At 32.5% G+C, this 11,278-nt stretch overlaps 1 protein-coding gene across 1 annotated transcript; it reads right to left on the reverse strand.

The window, feature by feature from the left end:
* Nucleotides 1–2,883: 2,883 nt before the first annotated feature.
* LOC132312598 (cysteine and histidine-rich domain-containing protein RAR1-like) lies at nucleotides 2,884–9,953 on the reverse strand. The gene is made up of 5 exons (XM_059811019.1): nucleotides 9,723–9,953; nucleotides 8,254–8,336; nucleotides 5,646–5,800; nucleotides 3,350–3,585; nucleotides 2,884–3,227 (listed from the first exon to the last, which is right to left on the reverse strand). Exons 1-5 carry the CDS (start codon nucleotides 9,819–9,821, stop codon nucleotides 3,135–3,137), a joined length of 666 nt encoding a protein of 221 aa, XP_059667002.1. The 5' UTR covers nucleotides 9,822–9,953; the 3' UTR covers nucleotides 2,884–3,134.
* Between the last annotated feature and the right edge of the window lie 1,325 nt (nucleotides 9,954–11,278).

Genomic DNA, 11,278 nt, shown 5'->3' on the forward strand with positions numbered 1-11,278 from the left:
CTCACCATTCATTTTCGGAAGTAGAAAAAATACCACTGGACCACAAGGTCCTTGGTTGAGAGTTGCTTTGTTGATGGCAAAAATATTATTCCCTCCATTTCAAAATAAATGTTTCTTTTTGGAAATCAAACTTTTTAAGAGTATGAGTTTTGGTATTCCCTATCCTATATTAGTAGTCCACCTTTCATTTAAAAAGTTTTTGAGGGCATATATATATTAAAGACCAATTTGTATTCAACACTTCACATATACAGCTACATATATATATATCAAAGATTTGGAAGGTAAAAAATAAAAAATATTGAAAGTTTTTATAAATTTTAGATTTTGGATTGGGCTCCAGTTATATATATTTATATATATGTATTAAAGACCAACTAGAATACAACACTTCACATACATAGATACGTGTGTGTATATATATATATATATCAAACATTTGGAAGGTAAAAAATAAAAATTATTGGAAGTTTTTTTTAATTTTGGGTTTTGGGTTGGGTTCGGGTCGAGCCCGAGCCTAACCCGAACACGCCTAGGTTTTGAGAAAACCCAACTCAATTTGAGCCCGATTTATAAATTTAAAAGTCCATTTTTAAAATTTTCGGGTTGAGTTTTGGTGGGGCTGAATTAGGCCGCCCAAGTTACATTCTTAATCTAATCGGCCCACATGATATGATAGTTTACTTTTTATAAATTCAATACAAGAATGTTAAATTAGTAACGTTATAAAATAATAATAATAATAATAAATAAATAAAAAGAAAAAAGAAAACTTTGGCCTCTCGATTGGAATATTTATTTTGGGAGCACAAATAGAAAAGTGGGTATTTATTTGGATCCCATGCTATCAACATGTACCTCTTATTCTAAATTGAATTTATATGAAGTCAATTGGTTCACGGATTCCTCCTTCAGGCTTTAGCTTATCATTAATTTAGTGTGTGATATTTTTAATCTTTTAAAACCTGTATCATTTCATACTTTTGTTTGTGGGTTGCAGACTAGCAGTGTCATGCAAGTGTGATTTTTTAATGCCTTGGCATTTCACACTTTTCTGAGTAAGTCATGCAAATTAGGTTTAAAAATCCTTTAAATACATCTTATATTTTGCATTAAAAATCGTTTTAAGTACATGTAATATATCTTTGGTCATTTCTCAATCATTTGTCTCTACTTTTCTCTCATTCAATGGGAAAAAATAAGAAGGTAAAAAATAAGAGAAAGTCGATTCCCGAAGAAGCTCACGGGGGACACTTTGACATCAATGGTTATTGCAACATTTGTGAAACGAAATATAATGATTATAATGCCATGCGGGCTCACCAGGAGAAGGACCATACCAAATATCAAGTCTATTGCAACAAATCGAGTTGTAGACGACAGTATATGACCAAAGAGGAGATGCAACAACATTTCAATCGCCGACACAATTGATTTGGTGTAATATTTCTTTATCTAACTCTTGAATTTAATATATTAATTTATATATAATTTTAATCTTGGAATTAAATTATTTAGTTGATAGCTTGGATTTTATTTTTTATTTTTTAATTTTATTATTATTATTATTTTCAAATCAGGTCCAAGAACACTTGAAAGTGACATCAAATACGAGGCGGCACGCACTATAAGGGTATTTTCATAAGAATGAACATCCATCAGTCATTTAGATGGAGTGGGAAAAAAAAAAATGTATATATATATATAGAAGTTCTGTATTAAAGAAAATTCTAAATATTTATTAAACCGTTGCTTGTTTATTTACTGTTTTGAACTCTATTTTTCTGTTTTTCAAACTTTTGATTTGATGATTGTATATGCCGATTGAGACAGTCCAAAATGAAAAAGTTAATCAACTTGCATATCGTGCACAAAATAAAATGAATAAACAAAATTCAAAAATTAATTAATTAATTAAATTCAAGGGGAAATTAAATGCAAAATATATATGTTGCTTGCGAGTTATGTGCGTGCGTGAGATGAAAATTGCTCATGCCATGTGAATTCCACCAAATATACGTAAGAGAGCTAAAATTGAGAAACCAGCTAGACAAAAATAAAGCGGGAGATAGAAGTAATGTTGGGATAATCCCAATAATATTTGGGAAATTAAATGTAAAAGAAAAAATAGATCATTTTATTTGGAGATGTGGTAATAACATTAAAAACCTCATTTTCATATGAAATATAAGCTAAGTAATAGTATTAAAAAAACTATAGCATTTATATGAGATTTTGATGTCATGTTACTTTTATATTGATAACAACTTTAGTCATCTATGCCATGTATCGCTGATTTTACCTTTTATAAAGTTGTCTATTACATGAAAAACAAATATTTGTGGATTAAGAACTAGATGTGGGCCCAAGCCATCTAAAAGGGCAGGATCTTAAATCATTGACAAATTAGTCATTAGGAGTTAGGCACAGCAAACAGATGGATGGTCAAGGGCAGAAGAGGTCTGAACTTCTGACCAGACCAATCTCTGCTATCAGAACAGAGAGAAGAGAAGCAAGCCACTGGAAGCCCAGTCAAAGCAAATGGATGGGTGGTCAAGAACTGAAGAGGGGTGAATTTTCACCAGCCCCAAGCCCTGCTAAACTGGGAGAAAACAAGTGGGGACTGGTAGGTTTTGAAGGAAAAAGAGAGAGGACACATTTCCGCATTAATACCCAGCTAAAGTAGCTAAAAATGTGACTCCAAAATGCTAAATTCTTTCAAAACCAATATCCACAAAGGGCTTCTTAAGCTCTCACCCCAAGTTGTGTGGCTAATGCAAATGAGAAAGTTGAATTTATTATGATGAGATTGGTGTAACAAGTAAATTTGAAATGCTAACATAAGCATAAAGAGTGACATGAGTTCAATATGAAACTGTAGGATAATAAGAAAGCATACTGAAATTATCTGAAGGTTTTTATAAAATTAACAGGCTAGAGGGAAGTCTGCTGATGGTCTGGTATATTCTATCTCATGAATGATAGGTTAAGTTAATAATTTAATAACCACGGATCAGTTCGATTACAAATCACAACACCATATAGCTGACTGCATCAAGCCACCAACCTACTTAAATTAAAGTGAAGTGTAACAAAGAGATACCTCATCAGTGCTGCTTTCTCTATCTCATCAGTCATGACAGATCAGCATTGTGCCATCCCTTGGTGCACGGCGGTATACTCATGAACTCATCAAACTCTTTCACATGAATGTCACAGCATTTCCACTGTAAAATTAAGAATAATAAGAAGCCATGAATTTGAAAAATAGAGCCAATAATAGCAGGACAAACACTAATGAAAAGAAATTTGATTGAAAATGCAAAATAGATAAATGTATATTACACACCCCTCTCATCCGGTCGTGGAATACAGCGGGCCCAGGATGGTAACTGCATGCAGTGTCATAATTATCCTTTTCTTTGAAAGTTTTACCACATCCCTTATTTTTACAGATTTGCGGCTGGTTTATATTAACTATCTTCTTTGGTGGAGCAGAAAGGACTTTTACATCTGTATCGACTTCAGCAGGCACAAGTGCTGCTCGATTTGATGGTTTCGGATTCATTTCTCCAGCTTGTGAACCTAAATGGATATAAAAGGCTTTAGCTTACAAATCAATGGAAACTTCTATGACGGTAGACTGAAAAATGCGGAAGCTCAACAATGAGAAGGTATCATTGAAGTTTTCATCATTGGGATCTAAGAGAACTAAAACCTCCAGTCAAGTAAGAAAACAATTAATTTTCTTATCGGGAAAAGAGAAAAATCTAAGTTGGTCTCATGGAATAGTATATTACAATTTTTTAAAACCTATAGTAAAGAAAAGGGTGGAGTGGAAATACCACTGGCGTAATAAAAAAACAGTGCATAGAAACCTCATACACTATCTTTTGTGCAAACAAAACCTTCATCTATAGAAAATAATTGCACCTTGTATCCTTCCGTGCAAAGAACCCTTAATATGAAAATTGTTTATATAAGCCCTGTGGTACCTATTAATAAAAAGTCTAAAAAAACAAAATGTAATATGGATAATTTGCAAGTAAACCCTTTCCATGTACCTATTATTACAAAGTCAAAAAATACACACACACACACACACATATATATATATTGTAATATGGATAATAAGCATGTAAACCCAAATGTGTAATATAGATATTGTGCACGTAACCTCCTCCTAGTGTGGATATTGTGCATATAACCTCCTCATATGGTGAAAGTGTATATTGCATGTAAACCCTTTGCAACACAGATATTGTGCTTGTAACCTCCTTCTAGTATGGATATTGTGCATATAAAACCCTTTTGCAAGACAGATAGTGTGCTTGTAACCTCCTCCTAGTATGGATATTGTGCATATAACCTCTTCATATGATGAAAGTGTATATTTGGAACTTGTACTAAGATTAAAAACAATATACATAATGTAAATTTAATAAAGTCTCAAAAAGTGATAAAATAAAATTAACAATCCAACAACATAGGATTACTCGTAATAATCATTTTCTATACTTATGATCAATAATTCAAAAAAAAAAAAGAGTTAGATGATGATATTATTATTAGTGGGATCAAAGTGGGATGGACAAAATGGAGATACTAGTAGTATCTTATGTGATAAAAAAATACCAAACAAGTTAAAAAAGAAAATTTTATAGAACATTCATTAGACCAACTATCTTATACAGTGCAGATTGTTGGTCGTTAAAAAAAGTAAAGAATAAAACAATGGAGTCATGTGATAGAAATTAGAAGGTTGAGATGGATGCTAGAAGTGGCTAGATGAGATAGGTTCACTAATCAAAGTGTGAGGGAAAGACTAGGAATAACGCCTATTAGAGATAAAATAAGAGAAAGTAGACTTAGGAGGTAAGAACGCATAAAACGTAGACCACTGATGCAGTAGTAAGAAAAGGAAGATTAGTAATTTATATAAAAGGTAAGAGACAGCGAGGCCGACCAAAACTAACTTGGGATGAAGTAATTAACAATGATTTTAAAAAAATTAAATATAAAAGGAGACAAAGTGGGTAATAGAATAGAACGGAAAAGAGAATTCATGTGGCTGACTCCATTTATTTGGGACAAAGTCAAGGATGATGATGATGTCCTTCATTGCACATTTTTAATATTAAAGACTTTTTCAGACTATCAGGGGGTTATAGGCACAATATCCATATAATAGGGATTTTTTTTTTTTTTTTTGGACTTTAGCATAAAGAAAATTAATCTACTAGGTGCAAACAATTCCTTGGAGGGGGGGGGGGGGGGGGGGGGGGGAGGGGGAGAGGGGAATAATAATAATAATAATTCAAACCTCATTTATTTGTAATTATTTTCAGCTTTTTTCCCAGCAGCCAAAGAAAACACAAGTAAACAAAATTATTACACCATGTTCCATATGCATTTGATATGATTAGATAACCTAGCTGAAAATAAATCAAATGATTATATAACTTCTGTAAATAAATCATTTTGTAGGATTCTAACATATGGCAATCAGATTAATTAATTGCTTTGAAAGCCATGGATATTAGCTGCAATAAATTCACTTCCACCAGACATCCTACTATTACATCTTAATATGGTACAATGAACACAAATTATGTTAAACCTAAGAATGCAGATCGAAAGTGTACCGTGTTCTGAGCAAAAGAATCCCTGACGGCACCTAGAGCAAGCTTCTTTTGAAGATGGACCAGCTGTGAGAGCTGCAGCAGGAATTGGTTTCTTGAGAGTAGTAACTGCCTTTGTCTGCACAGGTTTTTCAGTTGTGTGTTGACCTGTCTTACATCTTCATCATTAAAAGAAAGCTCAGCTGATGCTGGCAAAAATTTAGATTGATAATCAATGGAAGAAAGAAACTTTTGACAATTTAGTTCACCTATTCATGGCACATATATCAGTACCATGGTTATTTACCGTAGAAACAGGCAGAAGAAATTCCGCACCAAGGGCAAACCATGATTTTCTTTTCCCCATTTGGAATTAATATGCAAGCAGACATCATAAAAAAGAAAAGAGGAATGCACTTCTCAAAGAATTACTAAAGAGTGTTAGGAACAGATCCAACAAAGATCTCTGACATTAAACTATTTATTGTGTTCCCAAAGCATGCCCGACCAGACACTTCAAACAAACTTGCATTAATATCTCTCCATTATGAAGCATTACTATCAAGTTAATCATTAAAATTGAATATATGGAATGCAAATTTAATAAACAGTCCGATTTTGGTGATATAATAATCATGCTTCTAAACTAAAAGATTATCCAAAGTAACCATTTTCAATAGTTAAGGTCAATAATACAAAAGAATTGTGAGATTCATGGTGATATAATTAGTAGAACTGGAACATATTGGACAAAATGGAGACATGATAGTGAAATTTTATGCAATAAAAGAATAAAAAATATATTAAAAGAAAATTTTTATCGAACATTTATTAGGCCAACTAGTTTATATGATTCAGAGTGTTGGGCTTTAAAAAGAAACAAGAACAACAAATTCATGTAGTGAAAATAGGGATGTTAAGATAGATGAAAGGGGTGACTAGAAGAGACAAGGTTACTAATCACAATGTGAGGAGAAATTAGGAGCGGCACCTATTAGTGATAAGATGAGAGAAAATAGACTGAGGCAGTATGGACATAACCAAAGAAATTCTATAGATGCTCCGGTAAGAAGAGGGAGACTAATATAATAAATCGTAGGAGGCAAAAAGAGCGATTAAAGTTAACATGGGACGAAATCATTAAAAATGATTTTAAAGTAAAATAGAGTAGTTGTAAGAGAGAAGATTGTAATAAAAAATTGAAAAAAAGAGAATTCATGTGACTAACCCTTCCATATGGGATTAAGACAAGGATAATGATGATGACATAGTTGCATACTTCACATGACATTTTAAAATTGTCATATGGAATTACCAGAGCAATCAATGCCACTCTTCATTGAAGTTGCTATTGAACCTTAATGTTCCAAAGTCACCAAGTGCACCTAAAGTTCTTCCTGAGTTTGCTCAAATTAATTGGACAAGTGATGTCTGCGCTGGACCGCTGGTGAATGGTGAAAGGAAGAGTGTGCATTAAATGCAGTGGCAGCATTGTATTAGAGAAGAAATGAGGTGCAGTGTGAAACTGTGAATGCATTAAATTCAGTGAGTTGTAAAGGATCACGTTGCGGAGCCGAAGCGAAAGGAAAGAAAGGTAGTGGCGTAAGTTCCCACATGATAGGAGACATCATATTACTAAAATGAAATTCAGAAAGAAATATTTAAAGGAACAACATAGTTATGATTGGTCGTAACAAGTGGATTATGTTGGCACATTAAATGTGCCTTTGTCTAATAGTTGCCTATAATAGGCATGGTAAAACAGAATGTGGTGTGAAGAGCCGAGTGAAAAAAAAAAAAAAAAAAAAAAAATTTAGAGTGAAGAAAAGAGAGGAAAAATAGAGTGAAGCTAGTGACGGCCAAGAGTGAGTGTATTTCTTGAGTGTGAAATACCTCCTGTTAATCCGTTGAGAGTCTTGAAATAAAAGTTAGTAGTTCTACACCCATGGATGTAGGCAATTTGTTGAACCAAGTAAATCTTGTTCTTTGTTGCGTATGTGATTTCCATCTTATTTTTCCTTTGTTGCCATTGCATATTTGTGTGCGTGATCTTGGATGGATTAATTCCTAATAGTTCTAAATACCATAAACAAATAAAGGTTGAGTAGCAAACATATCCCATCTTGGAAGGGGTTCCATGGGAACTGGGAAGTGTGAGGGTTGAGCCTGAAGCAAACCTATAGAAAGCAGTAATCCTATTTTATAAATTATATATATTTTATAATTAAGTCTATGTAGTAGATTAGTTAACTTGTGGAGACCTCATATCTAGAAATAGAGAGCTTTGGCTTATCTTAAATGAACATGTTTGTGCCTCAATTGGGGATGCTACTGTAGTCAGATCCAACAAATCCACAAATGGGACATATGATTAAACAAGTATCAATAAAAACAAATAGACTATAATGTTACTAAGATCAAATGCAATAATTTCAAAACCTACCTGATCATATGAACTCAAAATCATTTTGTGGTGCCATGCATCAAGCAGTTTATATCAGTAACAGAATTCCTGCATTGTGGTTTTAGTTTATGGCCTATTTCGAATACACATTAATTTAACGTATCAAAATTAAAATTCTCACATTGGGGAAATAGAGCTTAAAAAGAAACTGCAGTACAAAGTACAAACCCTGGAATTTCTAGAAATAAGTTGAAATCGTGACTTCTTTTCTTGCAACAACTCCACTCTTTGATCCCGTCATGAAATAGAGGCTGGAAAATACAATGAAAATCTCTTATTAGATGGATGAAAATTCAACTTACACCCTGATGAAATGGATATGCCAACACAGCAAAACAAGCCCAAGCATGCAAGATGAGAGCTTAATTAGTAAATGCATATTATAGACTTTATATTTCAAAATTGATTAATTCAATATGCAAGGTCTGCACCATACAAACAATGTTAGATTGTCTTATATATACAACATTTCATAAGCTAACATAAAGAAATGTGTAAGATTTGACCCAGCAAATTGGTGAAGGAGGCCACAGTATAAGTTACTATAATCTATACAGTTGAAGAAGTGAACATGTCAACACAGTTTCAGTTCAATAGAGTAGCAGAACCACTTATGATGTCATTAGGTGCTATCTTCCATAATCAAAAACCTCCCCAACCAACTTTTCCAAATCCAGTCATAAGAATTGAAAATCAGCAAAGAATTAACAAACATTAAACGCCTCAAACAAGAAAGATTCTAAACAGTAAAGGCTACTATAAACTAAGCAGCAGCTAGTTCGGAAGAGAACTCCAGGAAAACAACAAACAAAGCTTAGCTAAATTACGCTAATAATAGCACTCAATCTCCAACTATAGTGCCAGAAAGTTTTTAACTTTTTGAATGTAATTCAAGATATATGATTAGTAGAAACATTTTAACACATCTACTTCAATTTACCTTTTTCGGAACAGTGAGAAGAAAGCCCTTCAAAAGAAATCCACATAATCCATTAATAAACAAATTGGTAAAGTCATGTTATTCTTTAACAATCAGAAAAAAGGTTACCGAGAATCAAATGCACCGAAGTAAAAGAAATACTCAGATTTCAATCATTCACGATTCTGATGAAGTATGTACAGAAGCATGACGGATGATTTTAGGGTGGAGGTAGCCAGCCCCAAATGGTCCCCAAGTGTTTAAATGAGAATTTTGTCGTGGAATTGTCAGGGTTTGGGGAACCCCTGACGTCAGAGTCAACGTTGTTAAGTTCAATTACGCAAGTACATTATCAAATTACAACTACGGATAGTTCATTAAGGTTCCAATAGTTTTACCACCAATAATAATAATAATAAATTAAAAAACAAATCTTTGTGCCCTAAAAATGTCCATCCGCATTTTAATCAACTTAATTAAGGGCACATTTGGCTATATGCATACATAAACACACATCAATACACGGGTGTGTATGCATATCAAGTTAATCCTGTTCATCACTGCTACGAGATCTCAACTAGATGTGGACTATTAAATAAACAAAACAAAGATGAAGAAACACTCATCTGGATTCTGATGTGACACAAGCCATAACTCAAATAAAATTTGACAAAAAGTGGTTAGAGAGAGAACGATTGTGATTGAAGAAGGCACTCACAGAATCGTGATATCTACATGAACCTTCGGGGTTATCGTCCTCCGTGAACACGGCGTCGCATCCATTTCTCTGGCACCGAAGCTTCTTTACTTCCTCCATTCCCTCCCTCTCTCAAAAAGTGATCTTGGCAGGAGGAAAATTGAAAGAGTAGGAAGGAAAGGAAACGCAATGAATATACAGGGAAGAGGAGGAACCGAAAAGTCTCGAATGGGATATAATTGTGTCCAGTTTCCAAATAAGAAATTTTAGTGATCAAATTTAAATAATAAATTAATATATGTATATATAATCATCAAATTTAATACTTAAATACTCATAAATAACCATTTTAATTTTATTATGTAAAATGTTTTTATAGTAATAAATTATTATACAGTAATTAGTAATTTGAGTACAAACTTAAGGAACACAATCCTTTTTAACAGGTGTCGGCACTCCCGTTCTCCCCGCATGCATTTTTACTAAAATTCTTATTACTTATGACTTAATTATGCCGCTCTCATGCTGTCCCTCTCGAATTCGCTCTCGTTCACGCTCCTACTTTATGTGACTTAGGTACAAATTGCTACGAAACTGTCATCAAATTTTTTTATTTATTATTATTTTTTTTAACTTCCCAAAAAAAGACTTTCCAACAATTAACTACTCCGTAATTTATTGGCTTAATTGTAGATGGTCGTGTTGATGAAGAGACTAGAGAGCCCACCAAATATCCTTTAATTATTAACTAATAAATATTCTTTTAATTTATTATTAAAAGGATATTTATTAAATAAATTTTAGATCATTACTTATTAAAATTTAAATTTTAAATAATTACTTATTAGCATTTAATTTTAAATTTGTGAACTACTTTTTTTTTTCTTTATTTTAAAGTCACTACAGAACATTTTTTAAAAGTAAGGGTAAACAGATATACAATTAATAAAATATATAATTAAAATCAATGCTCTATTGCTCAGTAATGAAGTCCTAAATTCACCCAATTATAGGTTGTGAATTTTACTTGTTTGTCCAAAAAAATTTATATTTAATTTTTTTTTTTTTGAGTGATTGTAATTCTAAAGCAGACTACCCAATATGTTCTTTGTTAGTTCAACCTAAACTCAATCAAATTTATTTTTCAAGAAGTTTAAAATTTTGAAAGCAAGTTAAACTATCGTAGTGGAGGACCAAGAAAGTTTTAATCATTAAAGCAAATGTCTAATGTTAAACTAGCAAGAAATTTGAGTGGTTATGGCTGCAAAAGTCTAAACTTAAAAGGTAATAAATTATGTCTAATATAGAATCAATCCTAATACCGTGTTGTTGGACTTGAATTTTCTTATCTTATGAACCAGTAATGGTTTAACATCCTTGACATTTTAAAGAAAAGATAGCTTGTAAATTGCAGTGAAGTTTATTGGAAACTTTGTTGGATGATCCAAATTTTGGGTCAAAATTTGAGGCGGGTCCAGATCAAATGCTTTTCTTTTTAAAATCAGATAAACGTAATATATTTATTTGTTTAAAGTTGTTTTTAGGTGAATAGAAATTAATTTTAAAGTTAACTGAAT

This window comes from Cornus florida, unplaced genomic scaffold, assembly GCF_030987335.1.
Source record: "Cornus florida cultivar Cherokee Brave unplaced genomic scaffold, ASM3098733v1 CherokeeBrave_3.0.0_Hap2_Chr06, whole genome shotgun sequence".
Classification (NCBI taxonomy): domain Eukaryota; kingdom Viridiplantae; phylum Streptophyta; class Magnoliopsida; order Cornales; family Cornaceae; genus Cornus; species Cornus florida.

What these genes read in the sequence shown, in the direction of transcription:
- LOC132312598 (XM_059811019.1), bottom strand. Translation starts at nt 9,821, where the DNA reads ATGGAGGAAGTAAAGAAGCTTCGGTGCCAGAGAAATGGATGCGACGCC. An exon ending in ATTCTTTTGCTCAGAACACG is followed by an intron (nt 3,586 to 5,645) that starts GTACACTTTCGA and finishes ATATCCATTTAG; the next exon opens with GTTCACAAGCTGGAGAAATG. An exon ending in TCCACGACCGGATGAGAGGG is followed by an intron (nt 3,228 to 3,349) that starts GTGTGTAATATA and finishes TTAATTTTACAG; the next exon opens with TGGAAATGCTGTGACATTCA.